Below are 19,813 nucleotides of genomic sequence, written 5' to 3'. Positions count from 1 at the left end.
GCTTGGTGGAGAGTACTGTGGCTGATTACCCAGGTCTGCCAGGGGTGCTGTTAGGGCGTTTCTGCGTGTAGGCTGAATAGTAGACACCCGTGTTTTAGACTCTGAAGATTGTTCATAAAGTGTAAGAAAGCAGAAATACATCCCGGTCAGAGCACAGGTTCCAATTTTTATTTTGAAAATTGCCACTGTAGATCTAATAACTAGGCCTTGCCCTCAGGGAACTTAGGGTCTAGCTGGCAGCCTACAGTCCACATGAATACAAGGTGATTACCACTGAAGAACAAACTGTAAAGTCTGATCCAGAGTTTAGAGGCAGGACAGACCACACGATGGGGGACTACCAGGGAGGCTTCCTGGAAGAGGAGCTCAGAAGACTTGGCTAGGTGGAGTGGGGGCAGGGGGGAGACATACTGGAAGCAACAGCACCAGGCAAGGTGTGAAGTGGGTGTGAGTGGAGAGGATTCCAGTCTGGCTGGGGTAGAGGTGCTGGAGGGACAAGGTTGAAAAGGCCACAGGGGCGGGGGAGGGGTGGGGACCTCAGAGGCCTCAATGTCAGGTCTGGGAATTTAGTCCTGACCCTAACCCGCCCTCTTTGACCCTTTAGTAGGGGGCCACTGAAGACTTTGAGCAAGGTTATGCCCAATGAAAGGTACTTTTTGGTGGTTGGAACAGGGAGAAGTCAGGGGAGTGGCTACAACACCACGGAATGGAAAGAGAGCCCCGCGTAGGTGGGGTTGGGGGCCCCGGGGCCTAGTCCCAGATCTATGCGGCTGTGCTGTGACCACAGGCAAGTCCTTTTCCTTCTTCTCTTAAAGGCACTTTCAGCCCATGGCTGAATGAACTGCAGTCTCTGTGTGTGGGGGGGGCGGGGATGTCACTTGGTTCTGTCAGGGTCTCTGTTTTCTACTTTTCTTTGGCCTTCAAGACCTGTCGCCATGGTTTACCTCATGCTCCAGGACCATGTGGCTCAGCCCTGGGGTGTGTCCACACCTCAGCTTCAAGCGGCACTTGTCTCACAGAAGAGAAAACGTGACCTTGGCGCCACTTTCCAGCTGTGTAACACGGAGGGACTCTGCCTCTCGCACCTGCTTCACAGGGATAAAAGGAGCCACGGAGATGATGCCTTGAAAGCACCTGAGGCAGATCTGTTGCTCTGGGGCAGAAAGTGCTTGATTAGTGGCAACTGCCTTTCTTGCCATTGTTCCTGTTGTGTTTCCTGTTATCCCCTCCCGTGGGGCCGGACACCAGCTGGGCCCCTGGTCAGGATCTGATGCCCAAAGCTAGTGCAACTCCACCCAGGCTTGTGCTGGGGACGGGGACTTGGGCCTGCTTGGCCTGCTGAGCAACCCTGACACTCACCCCACCCTGTGGGGGTGCCCTGCGTCATTCCGAAGGGACTTCCCAGCACGTGGTCCCAGTCTCTTCCCAGGCACCAAGTGTGACAGTCACCTCTGTACAACCAAACCTACCAGGACCTAAATTAAATTCCTCCCCCTTTTCTGTTTAATTTTATATGATTATTTTTTGGGCTCAGTAATACAAATTTTTCAAAATGTAAAAGGCACCAAAATGTGTGCTATTAAAAAAAAAAAGTCCCCTCCCAGCCCAGCACACTTAAGTTCCCCTTACTGGGGACAACCAATCTGAATTCCTTTTTAAAACAATTAAATTTAATTTGCTCTCCCCTTACAAAAAGCATAAGCATTCAAAGCAAAACAAAACAACCCCCCCCCCCACCTTGGAATACATCCAAAAGTACAAGCCAAAAACCCTACCCGTAATCCCGCCATCCAGATTTCAGCATTTTAGTATATGCCCTCCCTGACTGTTTTCAATACATACCCACTTTTTAAACAACGAAAACGAAACACAGTATCACAATGTTGATTTTTCAGTACCTTGCCAGTGTCTCAGGGCCATTTCCTTATGGCTTCTTCCTTAAATGACTCTGATAGCTGTGCTGGTATTCCAGACACTTATTTAACCAGACCTGTGATGGGCATTTGGGATTCTAGATTTCCCTATTATCAGCAACATGATGGTAGGCCTTGGGACCTCACTGCCTACCTGTTTATTTTCTTGTAACGAATTCCTAGAAGAGAAAATGCTGGGTCACAATTTTTAAGACCATGGAAACCAAAAAAACTGCCCTCATGTTCAGGACTGGTGTCTAATCCAAGTGTGATTTCCTCAACACCAAGACATCTTAGCTCAAACTCCTCTCAACAGCTACCCCGCCTCCACATCTAGACTAAGTCAAAAGTCCTCCTCTGGGCCTGGTGACCTGCTGTTTACCCAGCCACAGAGAACTACCTGGGCCTGTCCCAGTCCCGGGTGAGTCAGCTGACCAGGGAGCGGGCACCACCCTTCCCAGAGCAGGAACTCAGCTGGGACAAGGGCCACCACCTTCCAGGGAGGGAGACAGACTCTCTCAGCAGTGGCAGGAGACGGACGTGCAGCTCTAGCCTGCAGGTAAGATCCGGGGCCCCCATTTGGGCTGGGCTGAGATGAGAGAGACTTGCTCTCAGCCTGTCGGGACCCTCCTGGGACTTCCCAGGCTGTTTCCTTTCAAGGTGCTTCACTCTGGGAGTGATGTGTAAACTGGGGTTCCTCTTCTGATCCCAGCCCTGGGCCAGGTTTGAGGGATGAGAGGTATTTATTCAGACAATGGCTCCAGGCTCCTTCTGACTGGCTCTGAGGGTGCTCAAGGAGATGGGACCCACCTTTCTTTGCTCCTTGAAAGGCCAGGCAAAAAGCCAATTTTCACAAGGAACTGAGAGTGCCAGCCTGCTACTTCTCTGCCTGAAGCTGTTTCTATCAACCACTTCCCTACCACGCAAGGAAAACGTGCTGGGGAACTGGGTTGGTGGCTTACCCTCTCTCTAAGAACTGGTTTCCTCATTTGGAGACTGGAAATATCCCCCGTCAGAACTGAATGAGAGAATGGATATAAGGGGCCAGTGTGTGCCCTCCACACAGCTGAGTCCCAGAAAGAGCTTAGAACAAGGCTAATGTGCCAGGCAGGCACTGCATTGGCTGCTTTATGTTCAGTGGCCCAAACTAGGAACAATCCTTACACCGCCATCACTTCCCACCTGGACTCCCTGCATCCACCCTGGCTCCTCTAGTCTATTCCCCAAACATCAGCCAGAGGGGGCCTGTTAAAATGAAAGTTGGACCACATCACTCTGGTGCTCAAGTCTCCAGTGGTTCCCGTCTCACTGCAGTAAATGCGAAGTCCTTGCTATGACCCACAGCCCTCCAGGATCCGGCCCCTCTCACTACTTCCCCAACCTCCTCTCCTGCTACTTTCCCTCTGAACCACCGACTTCAGTCGCACTGGTCAGATGTTCCCAAAACGCAGTTACTCCCACCTCAGGGCTGCTGCAGTGGCTCTGCCCTCAGACTGAATGCTCTTCCCTGCCCTTTAGGCTTTTACTCGTCACCCAGCACCCCCCAGCAGTGAGGCTCTCTGGACCTCCCCATGCTCTCTGGCCTACATCTTCCATTAATTTTCTCCCCATCACTTCCCACCATCTAACACAGCATACACACTTATTTATCCAGCTAGAAAGCAACACTCCTCAAGGGCAGATTGGGGAAGAGGAACAGGACTTTACTGGGGAACAGTGTGTATTTCCAGGACTTTTTCCAAGTCAAGTTGTTGTCCTTTCAGTCTTAGTTGTGGAGGGCGCAGCTCAGCTCCAGGCCCAGTTGCCGTTGTTAGTTGCAGGGGGCACAGCCCACCATCCCTTGGGGGAGTCAAACTGGCGACCTTGTGGTTGAGAGGCGCCCACTGGCCCATGTGGGAATCGAACCGGCAGCCTTCGGCGTTAGGAGCACGGAGCTCCAACCGCCTGAGCCACCAGGCCGGCCCCAGTTCACTGCCTTATTACTGGCACCTAGAACAGTACTGGGACTTAGGCACTCAGTAAATGTACTGAACGAACAACAGCTAAACAACAGCTAATGATTACTGTATGGCTTTTATGTGGCCTTTATGTGATAGGTACGGTGCTAAGTGCTTTCCACACACAGCTTTTCTTTTTTTTTAATATAAATTTTATTGGGGAATATTGGGGAACAGTGTGTTTCTCCAGGTCCCATTGGCTCCAAGTCGTTGTCCTTCAATCTAGTTGTGGAGGGCGCAGCTCAGCTCCAAGTCCAGTCTCCATTTTCAATCTTTAGTTGCAGGGGGCGCAGCCCACTATCCCTTGTGGGAATTGAACCAGCAACCTTGTTGTTGAGAGCTTGCGCTCTAACCAACTGAGCCATCCGGCGGCCCCTATTGCTTATCTCTTTTAAAGAATCTTTTACTCTCTGCAATAACTCTGTGATGCAAGTATTGTTATCCATATTACAAAAGAAGAAATGATATTCAAAAGGGACTTGTCCATGCTTGCTCTCACAAGTCAGAGGCAGCAATCTGAACCCGGTCCTCCCTGCCTCCCTCTCAGGTCCTTGCTCCTGCTGTTTCTCTGGGGCCTGGATTCGGGGGTGTCTGCATTCCCTGAAGAAGTCCACAGCTTTTCTCCAGCAGGCAGTACACGCTGGGAGGAGGTGGTGGATATGTACTGGTGGCCTAGCAACAGCCTCTTACTTTCCGACTCACCATTTCCCTGGGCTAATTTGGCCTTTCAGGAGCTATTCCTCTGACAGTCTAACCTACGCATCCCTCCCGCACAGTCTTCTGAAGGATGGATGAGTTGTCCACAGGAACACGTGGGAGTCCCTTAGTTTCAGCTCTTTGGAACAAAGTGTTCCAGAGGCGTGTTCTCATTCCAAGTCCAACGATGGGGGCTGACAACCCCCCTTCAGCCCTGCTGATCTTTGAGGCCCTGATTGCTGGGTTGGGTATTGTTATTGCTCATATCAAAAAGTACAGACGTTGAGGGATGAAAATTCTGGAAAATGCAGTGGGAGAGGAAAATTTCTCTGAGTGAGATGGGTTAGGTGGGTTCTTTTCCTTTCAGAGGCAAATTGCGGGAACCCATCAGCACCAAACTGAGAAAACTCTTGAGCTTTTTCTTCCATTGTCAGATTGTAGGAGCCAGCCTTTCAATCTGCCTCATTAACGCAGTGATTTTTCTCCCCTTCTAGGCCCAGGGTTTTTTTTCAAAGGACTTTTTTGGGCTTTCTCTTCCCTGTATCTGCTTTTCCACTCCCTTAAGAAACAGCAACTGAATGCCTGCTGGGTGCAGGCACTGGGCTCAGCACTGAGGATTCAGACATCAGAGACATTCCTGACCAGAGAGGGAAACAGGGAAAGAAATACAGCACAGTGGAAATCCAACCCAGGAAATGCCAAAGGTCTTGACCACAGTAGGTGCTTATTCAGCATTAGTGGAATGAATGACTGATGAATTGGTGAATATGAGATTCTGTGGTTTGGAGAAGCGAGGCTGTGGGTGTGAGGTTTGGGGGGAAACTTAGAACTGGAGCTCACCAGATGAATAAGGAGGGAAAAGGTGTGAATAGCATTCAAGATAAAGGGAATAGCACCTGTAAAAGTAGGGAGTCATGAACAAGCTGCGTGAGTTTTAGGATCAGAAAGCAGTCTGGAATGAATGAGAAATAGAGGGTGAGTGTGGAAGAGTGAGGAGACCTGACTAGAGAGGTACCCGGAGTCAGGTCATGGAGATTTGTATGCAAAGTTGAAGTTTGAGATTTATTCTCAGGGCAGCAGCTGGGTATGACTTCAAGAGCAGATGAGGATAACTCCCAGATTTCTGGTTCTGACCATGTGAACTTGGTGCGGCTGCTGTTACAGGGGCAGCAAAGCTGGGGGGAAACGAGTTCAGGAGGTAGTAAAGATCTGGAAGGAGGCTGGACTCTTAGGCCTGGGCCTCCCTATCCCTGGAATAACACATTCCATTCCTACCTTTCTGAACCTTCATACTTCACGGTCCACTCAGGGTCTCCTTTCCTCCTCCGGGAGGCCTTCCTGGTTGCCCTAGCCTTTTGTCCTGCACCCCGCCCCACAGGCCCAACTGCCTGAATCCCTTCTACAAAGCAGTGGGTCCAATTTTGCTGTGGGAAGTGATCTGCCCAGCCAAGCACAAGTCCCCCACCCCGGGCAGCAGGGGCTCAAATCATTCAGTTCCACGGTGGGATCTCAGGGTAAATCTGCGCGGAGTGGGGCAGCGAGGGCACTTGCAGCTCAGCACCCGGGTCAGGAGTCAGGGCCAGGCAAGAAATCGGTTAGAGCAGGAGGAACGCTGACATCACAAAGGGTAGGAAACAGGGGGTTGAAGGCGCTTCCGTAGGGAGCAAGGGACGGCTTCCTTTAAAGTTCGAGCAACAGGGGGCGGGGAGCGCAGGCGTGTTGACTTTGCTTTCCTCCCCTCCCACAGCTGCCTTAGTACAGCGGTTCCTCAACAGCATCCTCCTTCTTCGGAGGCTGTAAATGGCCCTCGGAAGTCGGGAGCGTGGGGAGGCCAAGGGACACTCGCCCCTTTAAAGCGCGATTTGACCCGCGCCCGCTCCAGCCCGGTGAAGAGGGGATGCGGAGCCTGACCGAGCCTTCCTCCCCTTTACCTGCTGCTTTACCTGATCTCTTGTGGACGACGGCGCCACCCACAGGCGCCTGATGAAAGCGAGCGGCCGGTGGACTATAGCGACCCAGTACGCCAACAACCCATGTGGCAAGGAAGCCGCCATTTTTCACCCCGCAGCTGCGGGGCATCCTGGGAGCCGCCCGGAGCCTTGCGCAGGCCAGAGTGCGTGAGGCGCATGCGCTCAAAGCGCCGCAGCGCGACCTCGCGGCCCGGCGGGGGGGTGTCTCTGCGCAGTCGCCTCGGCCTGTAGCACCACGGAGAGCTCGGGTCCAGCTGGGTGTGAAGCGACGGGTGGGTCGGAATGGGAGTCGTTTGGAAATCATTGAACGGTGTGACAGATTGGGAAACTGAGGCCTTGGGTGAATAACAGGCGGCTTCCAGTTCACAAAGCGGGAATTGAAGCTGAGGGTGAGGGCAGGTTCCCTTGGGTAAAAAAAATCAGTATGATGCCCTGTCTTTATTACAAAGGAGAAATGAGGGCAATGAAAATAATTTATAATAAGAGAATATACATTTCACTATGTAAAAGCTCAGACTGGATCAAACCCGATCTTGTACCTAATTCAAAACGAGTAACTTTGGATTTAATAGAACGTTCAAGTGAATTTTGCCAACAATTTATATTTGACATCTTAAGCCAAAGGCTAAATGTATTTGTCTACAGATGTGAAATCACTGTGACAGCTACAAATGCAAACACACATGGGTGTGTTCTGGTGACTCACCTATGGTGACAAAGATTGACAGTGATTTTCCAAAATGGTAAAACAAAGGATAACTTCGCTCAATCTGGTATATGCATTTCTGCATAATAATAAATTGTACATTAAAACCGGGGTAGAGCTCGTATTTGTATATAAGCTTACAAACCGGCGTTTTTCCTACATGAAGCTTGGTAGGACATTTGAAAGCTGTGCAGGACAGAGGACAGTTTGTTGTGGTGAACTAATCTGTGCATGAGGAGAGGTCCTGATCTCCCTGCTGCCTAAAGGCTAATCGTGTTTCCCCAGTCTTGTGACACCCAAAAAGGCCCACACGAATTCTACTCTGTTCCTTGGAAAACCACTGATTTATTCAGTCAAACAATTTTTGCCAGCATTCATGTGCTGGGAACTTTTAATGCAGAGGCATAATGTGGTGAGCAGGAAACAGCCCCTGCCGTTCTGAGGTTGGGTCCCGTAGGAGTAAATACCCAGATATTAATCATATGATAAATAGCTTGACAATAGGGGCAGTAAAAGTCAGGGTTAGGAACACAAGAAGACCCAGCCTACTAACAGGGGGTCCCATGGCCTCAAAAAGCCAACCAGAAGGTAGCATTTGAGCTGAGCCTTGAACGTGCACCACCCAGGGAACGATGGTGTGCCAAGTAGAGGGACCAGCATGACCGAAACAGCTCCCGGGTCTCTGGCACACCGTAGGCACTCAAATGTGAATAAGTATTAATAGAGAATTGAATGAGACAGAGAGCGTGTTTGCTGACAGAGCCAGTCCCCACCATATCGTGAACTGCCTAAAGGCTGGGGAATGAATACCTGCTTCCTAATTCTGCTCAGACCCCAAAATTGAGCTGGGATCCAGTGAAGGTGGCAGTGGTGAAAAGGTCGCAGGTACAGAGAAAGGGTTGTGTGGGCCTGGCCTGAGAGTGGTTTCCAGGAAGTGGATCTCCGATTCTGCTCTCCCAGAGGGCAGCTGCTAAAAATAAAAACACTCTGCTGCTTCAGTGTTAGAAAAAGCAGGGCAGGGGTGGCCTCTTATTTTCACATCTGCTGTTCATGTGTGATCCTGGTGGCAGGGCATATTTTTGGCAAATGGTACCTTCTGAGGTACCATAAAAATCTCCCAGTGTGTGTGCACACAGTGGGGAAGGCCACAGAGAAAGGGGGTCCCCCCGCCCCGAGCTGGTGTAAAGGAAGTCAGCCAGTCTCCCCCTGCCCCCTAGGACAATACCTGTCCTCTTGAGATGATCATTTCTGCTCCCAAGGCCAGGCTAGGGCACGGATCTGGAACTGCCTGCCTCCAGGAGCCAAGCAGGTAGTCGAAATCGGCTGGATGGGTGCTTCGGGAAATAGGAAAGCACATGCAGCCCCATCTAGGAGGTCGGCTGCAACTCGGCCCTGGCTGAGTGAGTGTTGCCATGCTCTTGCATTGCCAAATATTTTTATTTTTTCAATACAAGTTAGACGTGAAGAATTTTATATTTCCATATTTAAAAATGTTGGCACTAATTCAAATAACACCCAGAAAACAAAAAACAAGACTGTAAGAGGCAAGCAAAACACATTTGGGACCTCTGGGCCTTGTTTCCATCCTAGGAAAGTAGATGTCCTTAAGCTATCAGAGCTTTACTTTAAAGGAGAAAAGTGGGAGCCCAGGCTTCTGGTGATATTACTGAGTTAGTGTCCATACTAGGGGCTAGGGAAGGAAATGAGAAGGCCCAGTTTCTGCCCTTTAGGGATGCCCAATCGAACAAGGTAGATTGACAAGTAGAGACAACTACGGAAATAGTGAATAATAAACAAGAATAAGGACTTGGGATAGGGTGTGGGGGGGAGCACAAATCAAGGAAGGCTTCCTGAAAGAAGAGTCCTCTGGTCTGCAACTTTAAAATGATTAGGAGTAAAAAAGGTAAAAAGAGTAAGACGCACAAATTGGTAGTGACAAAATAGTCATAGGGATGTAAAGTATAGCATAAGAAATATAGTCAATAACGTAATAACTATGGATGGTGTCAGATGGGTACTAGATTTAATCGGGGTGATCATAAGTTATACTCATCTAATCACTAATCAGTGATATGTCTAATCACTATGTTGTATGCCTGAAACTATAATAATAGAATATTGTATGTCAACTGTAATTGAAAAATCAAAAATATATATTGAAAAGAAAATGATTAGGAGTTAGCCAGGCGGGAAGTGGAAGGGGTGGGAGGAGTATTCCAGAGAGAGGGAATAACACATGCAAAGGCCTGGAGACAGGGAAAAACTTGATTAATTCAAGGATCTGAAAATAGCTTCTTCCTCACATTTCGTATAGAAGGAAATAAAGCATGATTTGTGAGGTAATTCCTTTGAATTTCTTTAGGTACCTTGCTCCAAGGTCCTACTGTTTCTCCCCTGCAATAGTTAGAAGGTGCTTAGTAAATGTTCATGGCTCCCCCAAACCTCCATTTCCTCGTCCCTTAGGAGCAATGCTCTGTTTCGTGTTTAAATTCTGCTACAGTTTGTGTGCCTGTTTTTAAGAATTTCCATTGGTCTTACTTCACCATGGCCAAGATCAAGGCTGGAAATAAGTGGTATACAGTAAGAACTCAAATGCCCAGAAGTGAAGAGAGGTGTAAGGGGTGGGGAAGGAGTTCTAAAGGGCTTGTTGCCTTTCTGTTGTCATATTAAGTCCCCGCCCACTTGGCACTGGACGGAATTCTGTGTAGCTGTGGGACGATGCTATGCAAATCCCTAACGTAGGTCAGTATGCAGCAGGAACTCACTACGCATCTCCTGGATTGACTGTGGGTCTCAGGTGATCAGACCTTGTAAGCCTGTCTGACCTTTGAAACAGAACACGGAAGGACATGGCCCCTAGTCCTGCTTTTCTTGGGCAGCGTGTCCTGGGTGGTCCCCTAGGTCCGGGTTCTAAAGCCCAGAATCAGTTGACTGTGGTGGGATGGAATTCTGCAGGGGTGGAGATCACGGGCTTGGGGACCAAACCGACTTGGGTGAAAATCCCAGTTCCCTCATTTCCCAAATGGGTATAATTATGCCTTGTTGATATCTTTCTCATCCTGAGTGCTGAGCGGCACATGCGGGCAGGAGGTGGGCATCTGTGCCTCCTCTCACCCTTTACCCTCTGTGCCCTGCAGGGTATTCTACGGAGCAGCCATGTCGGCCCTGTACCCATCTCTGGAGGACCTGAAGGTGGACCAGATCATTCAGGTAAGCCACCAGGCACACGTCAGCCTGGACCCCTGGTGGGGCAGCCCAGGGTAACTATGGTAGCCTGGTCTCAGAAGGCGATGGGCGTTGAGAGCCCCAGGCATGCAGGGCCTGCTGGCTGGAGCAGGTCCCCAGAGGCCAAGGCAGTGGGATGGCAAAGACCACACAGCTGCAGTCAGGCCTCTCTCGTGGCTGCTCTATTCCAGCGCTTCTTTCACCCAAGTTCAAGTGGACCCCACACTGTAGAGCAGGTTTCCAGACTCAACTCCTGGGCATGGTGTTTGGCCTGCTCAGCCCCCAGAAACCCCTTCCTTCCCTCCCACCTTCCACCTCACCTGTTGTCCCAGAGAGTTTTTGAGAATTTGGGACTTTTCAACTGAGAACTTAATTGGGAATTGGGCCTCAATGTTCTGACTGCCTCAGGGAGCAAATGGGTCATGACATTTGGTGGGCCGTGGGCCCCAGAAGAACCTCCCCCCAGAAACACGGACACCTGCAGAGGCCACATTTGCACACAACCTAGAAGGTTCATGAACAACGCACCTCAGGCACGCCAGGATACGTAATGCCCTGACGCCCAGGCTCTAAGGGTTCTGGGGTGTTCATGCCATAGCTGACCAGCAACCCCCCACCCTTCCCTAGGCACAGGCCCAAGTCACACCCAGGATGCCCTTCCTGCCAGTCCAGGAGACAGCTGCCTCCCAGCCTGCAGGTGAGTGAGTGGGGTGGGGGTGCACCTGACTGAGAGTGACCTCTTCTGGCCATTTCCAAGCGCTGGTCTCTTGCCTGCCTCTGTGCTGTACACTGTTCATAGTCACCAGAACCCTTTGAGGGGGATGTGGAGAAAATTGTGACTCAGTGAGGGCACTGACATCCCTGAGGTGCGGCATGAGGGGACCAGGATGTCTGCGGTAGCCCCTAGGGTTGTTCGTGGTGGTCTTGGTTCGGGTCCTGTGGCAGCGTACTCTTCCCCTCCTCACTGGGCACGCTTCCCCAGGAGCTGCCCTTGGGCCAGACACCTGCCTCCCTCGGCCTGTGGATTTCTTAAGAGCAGGGCCTCCTGGCCCCAGCTCCAGCCCTGTACTTGTGCTGGATGTCGGGCTGGTGCCAAATAAGGTCAGTTAATTGAGCACAAAGTGGTACATGAGGGACTCGGGGTCCCAGGCTGCTCCTGGAGGAAGTCAGACCCCTGCCCCTCAGACTTCTGAGGAGAGGACCACACCAGCGAGTGTCCCTGCTTTCGTCTCCCACAGCCCCCGTGGGAGACACTGTATTCTTGGGAATAGACAGCATTTCCAGGCCCTGCTTCTTAATCAAAATGAGCGACCACATGGAAGCCAGGCAGGTGTGGCTAAACTCATGCCCTTGAGTAATACCTTTCTTCTTCCTTCTCCCCTTCCCATCAGTTTTGTACCCAAACCTGGCAGAATTGGAAAATTACATGGGTCTTTCCCTCTCCAGCCAAGAAGTCCAACAGAACCTGCCTCAGATTCTAGAAGGGACCAGTGTAGGTATTCATCTCTTAACTGACGTGGGCACAGATGTTTCTTCCAGCTCTCCCTCCAGCTTGGTCTTGCCATGGAAACAGATTTGGATCTCCTGGTTCCCCAGCATTCCTGTGGAGCAGTTTCTTGATGGCACTTTTCATTTTGAGCCTTCATCAGAAGTGCCGTGGGATTTCCTGGTGTTCCGCGGGGCTTGGGGTTGGAGGGCCACGGCCTGCCCTTTGACCTCTGGCTTTAGGCTGCTGGCCTGCGCCTGCTGGATGAGAAGGGAGAACATTAAACCCCACCTGAGCCTGGGGGCTTCTCGTGAAGGACTTGAGAGCAGCTGCACGGGCAGGCAGAGTGGAGCAGGGCAGAGCTTGTCACCCAGCTCTGGTCCCCATATGAAATAACATTGTTTGATTCCTGCTCTCCATGGCTCAGGGAGCAAAAGGAATCCTGATGCAGAAACACTCACTCCTGCACATGTGTTCACTGGTAGACTCATCCCCACCCCCATCCCTCTCAGTGAGCTCCAGCATCCCGGCCATTTCTCAGTGTCTTTGTCTGTCGGCCTCTTGCTGAGCTGGTGAAAATCAATGGCATAGTGCAACTGGAAATCTTGCCAAGGCTGGAGGACTTCACGAAGTTAGTGGAAGTGACAAGAACTGCCGCTGCCACAGACAAAGTCACTGACAAATACGAATCTCACAGGAGAAAATCGATTAGGATGAGGACATGTGGGACCCTGAGAAAAGCTGGTGACACCCTGGAGCGTTTCTCTAAAATGAGCCCCTTGATACTTAGGCTGTAAAGTACAAACATGAAGCAAAGAACGTCATATTTATATACTTTAATTTTAATCCGTTGATTTAATCCCTCTTTGTTCCAATAACTAGGACATAAATACATTTAACCCGAGTTTGACAAAAATGTGACATCTGAATGTATTTTTATAATATTTACAAATTTTAATTGTTTTTTATTCATTTTTAAATAATCGTAGAGTCACAGGAAGTTGCAAAGGTAGTACAGAGAGGGGTGGAGAAGATTGTACCCTTCACCCAGTGGCTACATTTTACGTAACAATAGTACAATATCAAAGCAGGCATTTTCACTGGTACAATGTGCAGCTATAGTTCTATGTCATTTGATCACCTGCATAGATGATACTGTAACCAGCGCAATCAAGATGCTACAGTGTTTCATCACCACAAAGGTCTCCCACGCGCTGCCCCTTAATAACCATGTCCACTGCCCCCACCATCCCTAACCCCTGGCAACCACTTGTCTGCTTTCCGTCCCTATAACTTTGTCATTTCAGAATGTCATGTAAGTGGAATCCTATAGTGCGTGACCTTTTCAGATGAGCTTTTTTTTTCATTCAGTGTAATGCCCTGGAGACCCTTCCAGGTTGTCGTGTGTGTCAGGCAGTAGTGCATCCCTTTTTATTGCTGAGGAGTATTCCATGGTATGGATGTACCACAGTTTGCTTAACCTGTTGAGGGACATTTTAGTTGTTTCCAGTTTTTGTCTATTACAGATTAATCTATATTGGATATTTGTGTACAGGTTTTTGTACGGACACAAGTTTTCATTTCTCTGAGGTAGATGCCCAAGAGTGCAATTGGTAGGTTGTATGATAAATGAATGTTTAAGAGTGTGTAGTGATGTCTCATCATGGTTTTAATTTGCATTTCCCTAATGGCTAGTGATACTAAACTTCTTTTCATGTATTTATTTACCATCTGTGTATTCTTTTCAGTAAAATGTTTCTTCATAGCTTTTGCTCATTTTCTAAATTGATTGTTTTTTTGAAGTTTTAAGAATTCTTTATTCTAAAGTCCTTCATTAGATACGTGGCTTGTAAATATTTTTTCCCCAGTGTGTAGTTTCTCTTTTTATTCTATTCAAGGGGTTTCTTGCAGAGCAAAAGTTTTTAATTTTGATGGGGTCAAATTTATTGATTTGTTTTTTCTTTTGTGGGTCATGCTTTGGTGTCCTAAGAAATTTTCACCAAGCCCTAGGTCCTGAAGATGTTTTGTTATTTTCTTCTAAAACCGTTATAGTTTTATGTTTTACATTCAAATTTATGATTGAATTTGAGTTATTTTTTTATAAGGTGTGAAATTCAGGTCAAGGTTCGTATTTTGGCCTGTGGATGTTCAGTTGCTCTCACACCATTTGTTGAAAAGATTATTCGTTCTGTATTGAACTTCTCTTGCACCTCTGTGAAAAAGCAGTTGTCCCCATTTGTGTGAGGCTATTTCTCGATTCTCTATTCTGTTCCATTGATCCATGTATCCGTCCCTCTGCCAATACCACACTGTCTTGATTACTGTAGTTATATAATAAGTCTAAAATTTGTTTGAATGTTTCCTCTCACTTTATTCCTTTTGTCAGGATAGTTTTAGCTATTCTAGTTCCTTTGTCTTTTCACATAAAGTTCAGATTAACCTTGCCTATGTCTACAAAACATCTTGTAGAGATTTTGATGGAAATTGCCTTAAATCTGTATATCAATTTGGGGACATTTGACAGCTTTACTACGTTCTTCCAATCTATGAATACAGAATATCTTTCTATTTAAATCTTCTTTGACACCTTTTATCAGTGTTTTGTGATATTAAGCATACAATTTCTACACGTTTTGTTTGATTTACACCTAAGGTTTTTTTGAGTGGCTGTAAGTGGTATTACATTTTTAATTTCAGTTTCCACGTGTGCATTTTTAGTATGTAGAAGCACACTTCATGTTTGGATGTTGATCCTGTATCCTGTGACCTTGGTGAACTTACTTATTAGTAAGTTAGGAGTTTACTTGTATATTCCTTGAAATTTTCTAGTAGACCCTCATGTCATCGGCAAATAAGGACCATTTCATTTCTTCTTTTCCGAGCCGTATGCCTTTTATTTCCTCTTCTTGCATTATTGCTCTGGCTAGTGTTTCCAGTACTATAGTCAATACTTGTGAGACCTTGGACATCTTCCCTGTTCTGGGTCTTAGGGAGAAAGCATTCATTCGTACACTTTTAGCTTAATTTTCTTTCAAGACAAAAATCAAATCGAGCCCCTCTTTCCCCTTTGCTCATTATTGCTGTAAAATCTTTCTTCTATTTTTAAGTGACTTTTCAAGGGGTCTGTCTCTGATACCAATTTGCCTTGGAAAACGAAATCCTCTTTTCTGTGTACCCCTCTTCTTTCCCCATTTTCCTGGTGTTCAGGGGCGTGGACTCTGATGCCCCCTAGTGGTTTCATGAAGTCATGTCCCCTCTCAACCCCAGCAGAGAAGCGTGTGGTCTGGGGATGGGGTGGGCCCCAGGGACCACTCTGTCCTTCTTTCCGCATCCCTACGAGGCCCCAGGGGCCGGCTGACACCTTACTCCCCTGGTGCCTGCAGACGGCGGTCTCGGACCCTTCGCCAGGCCAGGTGGTGGCGCCGGTGTCGGGGAACTGCCTGGGCACACGGCGTGCCGAGATCAAGCCCGGGGTGCGCGAGATCCACCTGTGCAAGGACGAGCGTGGCAAGACTGGGCTGCGGCTGCGGGCCATCGACAAGGTGGGGCTGAGGGCGGGGCTGGGGAGGAGGGGCCCCACGGAGGGCGGTGCGCGTGCTGGTCAGCGCCAGTCAGCAGCCCCGAGCCGCCGGAGCGCCTTCAGCGCTTTGGCTGCACCGCCCACCGGCCCGAGAGGGGGCAACGCGGGAATGGAAGGCAGAGGGACTGGGAGCGAGGCCCACCTAACCCCCGAGCCCAGGCTCTTCCTCGCAACCCCCTCCCCCAAGGCCCCAGGGCTGGCGCTGGGTTGTGGCAGGGACAAGCCACCTGCCCCTCCGTGGGCTCCTGTCGCCGAGCCCCCCCCCCCCCACAGTGGAAGTCAGGGCCCTGATGTCATTGTGAGAGGCCGTGCAGTCCAGGGGTTTGGGGTGCAGCCTCCAGCCACCGTTGACTCAGCTGCTCCCTAGCTGCGTGGCCTGGAATGCTTCCTCCCCAGGACAACCGGGTAACCCGAGCACCTGCTGGCAGAGCTGTAGTCCTAGTGCCCTGTAGGACCGGCCAGGACCGGGAGGAAAACAACAGCTTGGGCCGTGGTGAAGGGAACTGACCGGGACCGGCCTTTCCCAGGGGCTCTTTGTGCAGCTGGTCCAGGCCAATACCCCTGCGTCCCTCGTGGGGCTGCGCTTTGGGGACCAGATCTTGCAGATTGATGGGCGTGATTGTGCCGGGTGGAGCACAGACAAAGCCCACCGGGCGGTGAAGAAGGCGTCGGCTGAGAAGATCGTCATGGTCGTTCGCGACAGGTGAGGATCCAGCCCCAAGAGACTCCCTGTCCACCCCCAGCCACGTCCCAGGCCCAGCTAACTCCCCCTTCCTGTCAGACCTTTCCAGCGGACTGTCACCATGCACAAGGACAGCACGGGCCACGCTGGCTTTGTCATCAAGAAGGGAAAGGTGGTCTCTGTGGTCAAAGGGAGTTCTGCGGCCCGCAACGGGCTCCTCACCAACCACTACCTGTGCGAAGTGAACGGGCAGAATGTCATCGGGCTGAAGGTGGGCTGGTGGCCGGAACTTCTCGGGGGCGGGGAGGGGGGCAGAACTGCTGGGTGGAGGGAGACTCCATGTCTGCGGCAAGGCTGCCGCCCCCACCTGAGCCTCAGGTTCCCCAATCGGAAGGTCGTTGTGAGGATTCAATAAGACCAGGTGCATAGAGCTCTGAGCACCGTGCCAGGCACATAGTAAATGCTCAATAAATATTATTTATGTATTGCATGGAGGCCAGAGGTGGGACAGAAAGAGAGCGTGTGAGGACTTGTGTAAGGACACAGGTGCCCAGGTGGCTACTGGCTGCGTGGATCCCTCCCTACTCCGTGTGATGCTTCTCTTTGCATCCTGGATCATGTTTACTAATCGGCGTATTTTAGAAAATTGCTATTTAGAAATCCATTCCTGACCTATGTTCATTTTTTGAGTGTGTGTGTGTAGCGAGCTTTACCTTGGAAAAACGAGGAGGAGCAAGGATTCTAGTGTCGGTGCTGTGAACGTGGCCCGAGGGGTGCGTGCCTTCAGGGAATGGACCGCGGAGAAGGAGTCATGTGGCTTCTGGTCTCTGAACAAGTGACAGTGTTTTTGTCCTGACCTGACGTCGCCTGGACTGAGAGTATTTCTCAATCCCAGTTGTGACGCAGAGTGAGGGTCCTTTCCTTCCTGCAGCCGCGGCTTCGAGTCTCAAGGGGCAGGTCCCCCTGTCGCCCCCCCACCCTGCCCCACAGAAGTGTCCTAGGCAGGGGCAATCCCGCCGAAGCTGGCACAGTCTTCTAAGCCATTCCCCACCCGTCACAAGGGCCATCACAAGCCATTCTTGTCACATTATCTGCTTCCCTGTGCTTGACGGTCTCCCCCACCGTCCCTGGAGCTTGTTCCGGTGGCTCATGAGCATTATGGTCAGGAAGTTCCTTCTCACGTCTGTCTCCTCTCCCTCGGGGATCAGGCGTGACCATCCAGAGGGGACCCACTACACGTAAACCGTTGAGTACACTAATACCAATTCTGAGTAGCCGGTTCTTTCAGATACTAGTGAATTCACTACTTTCAAAGCATTCCAGTTTTTGGATCTTAACTGTTCTGGAGAGCAGTCCCTCTGCGTGTGCTGCAGACCCTCTCATCCTCCCTGAGGGCTCACGGCCTCACTGTGCACTTACCGGTGACCCTGCCAAAGCAGGTGTTGGGAGGTGCTTAGGACTGGCCTTGTCCCTTTTCTGAATGGCCCCAGATAGCTATGCTTCTTGAGGTCATCTATCTTTTCAAAGTTGATCTATTTTCACTCTGTGGCCATCTCTAGTCTTATCTCGCATATCTTCTCCCATTTATCCTGGAACAACTAAGAAAACACAAACCAAGTTAGAGACACCAGCAAAGTCAAGATCACCGGTCTCTGAATAAGGGCCCAAGGCTGTCCTGTTGCCATGGTTTAGCTTTTGGACTGTTTGGCACACTTTACTTAGAGACTTTTCGTTTTCTGTGCTCCCCAGGATACAATGGCTTCTGCAGGCCTTTCTCTTTTTACGGGTGAACAAAATGTAAGAGGAAGAGGTCCTGTGTGGGCTTGGCTCAGCTTGGCTGGCCGACAGGAGCCCAGCGGTGGTGGGTACATCTGATGTCCCCCACCATGGTCATTGTCTTCCTGCTTTGGGGCCAGAGCCCAAGTGTGACGGGTCAGGGAGACGTGGGCTTGGTGAGACTCCGGGGCTCTGTGAGGGAAGGAAGGGGAGGAAGGTTTGGGAGGCCCTGTTAGGGTTTGGCCCACAGACAGGCCCTCCAGGTGAGGGTCGTTTCATGCTCATTTCACCAAGGACATGTCCCGGCGGAGGCCCATGTTCTTGCTCAAGCAAGGCCTCACCTGGGTGTCTGCCTGGGACCCTGCCCCTGCAATCAGGTCCCTCAGCAGGGACCATGCTGACCTCTCCACAGAGGGGCCTGTAGAGTTGCCTCTGGCCCCCGGGGTGACAGCTCACTCACCTCCTTTCCAGGATAAAGAAGTCACAGAGATTCTGGCCAGGGCCGGGAATGTTGTCACCCTGACCGTCATCCCCACTGTGATCTACGAGCACATGGTCAAAAAGTAAGGCTGCTCCTTCCTTCCTTTCCCCTCCCCTCCCCTCCCCTCCCCTCCCCTCCCCCCCTCTCCTCCCCTCCCCTCCCCCCCTCCCCTCCCCTCCCCTCCCCTCCCCTCCCCTCCCTTCCCCTCCTTTTTCTTCCCCTCCCCTCCCCTTCTCCTCTCCTTTCCCCTCCCTTCCCCTTCCTTCCTCTCCCCTCCCCTCCCTTCGGGGTGGCTGGTGGCTTCTGGTGATTTGAAAGTCTTAGAAATAAAAGCTGATGTGCCTACATGGGATGCACAGGGTGCGGGGAAGAGGGGAAGGCATTGCTCATTTTGGCCACTGTCATCGTTGCTGTATCCAGGTTGTCCCCGACTCTGCTTCACCACACCATGGACCACTCCATCCCAGATGTCTGAAGCCACTGGATGGCAGCTCAGTCCTCCCCGCCTCCTGCAGGAAAGGGCGAGTCCTCAAGGATGACAGGTTGCAGAGGCCTGCTGTCTCAGGGTGGGGATGTCTTGACGGGGTCATATTCCAGGTGGGGTGACATCAGATCACGTCACCTGTCATTTATAACACAGGCCTCCTCAGTGCCTCAGACTCATCACTGGACTAAGGCAGTGGCAGGGCCTACAGGCAGCCAGTTCTCTGTGCTGGTTTAAATGCTGGGCACATAGGCAGGCCGGCTAAACACTTCTTGAAGTTACAGCTGGGTCCCTTACAAGATTTTGTCTCTACCAGAAAAACAGTTCCATGTTTCGAGAAAACAGAAATACATTCTTTGTGAGAATTTTTCTCTTTTTCCTCTACTTGATCTTTGTCACAAACTGTATATATTTATAATCCCACGCTCTCTTTTAAATAAAGATTTGATTTTAAATAAAATTCCTTCCTCAAAAGTAATTGAAAATTTCAGAGTTTCAGTCCATGATTTGCCAGGGCTGGTTTTCTTTTAAGCAATCGCGAGACCAAGGCCTTTTCTACACACTGCCTCTGAGAGCAGTGATTTGGCTCTGCCACTGTCACAGGCTACCTGCCAATCTGGATGACGAGCGTGGGGGGCCAGTGTGAGACTCTGGAAGCGGGGGCCCTGGCTTTGAGCACCCCTGCTCAGTGGCCACAGACTGCTTCTGCATGTGCAGAATGGGCCTGAGAACCACCTCACGGGTGCTGGAGAGGAGGGAATGCATGACATTAGAGGGTCTGACACTCAGGGGGACCCAGGGAGACGCTTCTAGATCC

General features: G+C 50.5%; 1 protein-coding gene and 1 long non-coding RNA gene across 4 annotated transcripts; one reads left to right on the top strand and one right to left on the bottom strand.

The window, feature by feature from the left end:
• Positions 1-2,390: 2,390 nt before the first annotated feature.
• SDCBP2 (syndecan binding protein 2) lies at positions 2,391-19,456 on the top strand. The gene is made up of 9 exons (XM_019755207.3): positions 2,391-2,472; positions 10,420-10,492; positions 11,135-11,204; positions 11,899-11,999; positions 15,377-15,535; positions 16,101-16,276; positions 16,355-16,526; positions 18,503-18,594; positions 18,933-19,456. The coding sequence occupies exons 2-9, from the start codon at positions 10,439-10,441 to the stop codon at positions 18,985-18,987; spliced, it is 879 nt and encodes a 292-aa protein (XP_019610766.1). The 5' UTR covers positions 2,391-2,472; positions 10,420-10,438; the 3' UTR covers positions 18,988-19,456.
• Positions 4,040-7,133, bottom strand: LOC148756035 (uncharacterized). Of its 3 annotated transcripts, none has more exons than XR_016018216.1 (2): positions 6,538-7,133; positions 4,040-5,243 (listed from the first exon to the last, which is right to left on the bottom strand). It is a non-coding gene; the product is annotated as an uncharacterized LOC148756035 (long non-coding RNA). The 3 variants fall into 3 exon arrangements; XR_016018215.1 differs by having other exon boundaries at positions 4,040-5,781; positions 6,550-7,133; XR_016018214.1 differs by having other exon boundaries at positions 6,550-7,133.
• Positions 19,457-19,813: the final 357 nt, after the last annotated feature.

Source organism: Rhinolophus sinicus, chromosome 13 (genome assembly GCF_057876585.1).
Source record: "Rhinolophus sinicus isolate RSI-liver-muscle chromosome 13, RSI-T2T, whole genome shotgun sequence".
NCBI classification, from domain to species: Eukaryota; Metazoa; Chordata; class Mammalia; order Chiroptera; family Rhinolophidae; genus Rhinolophus; species Rhinolophus sinicus.
The sequence above is the reverse complement of the archived record's forward strand: the minus strand, read 5'-3'. Positions and strand labels throughout refer to the sequence as shown.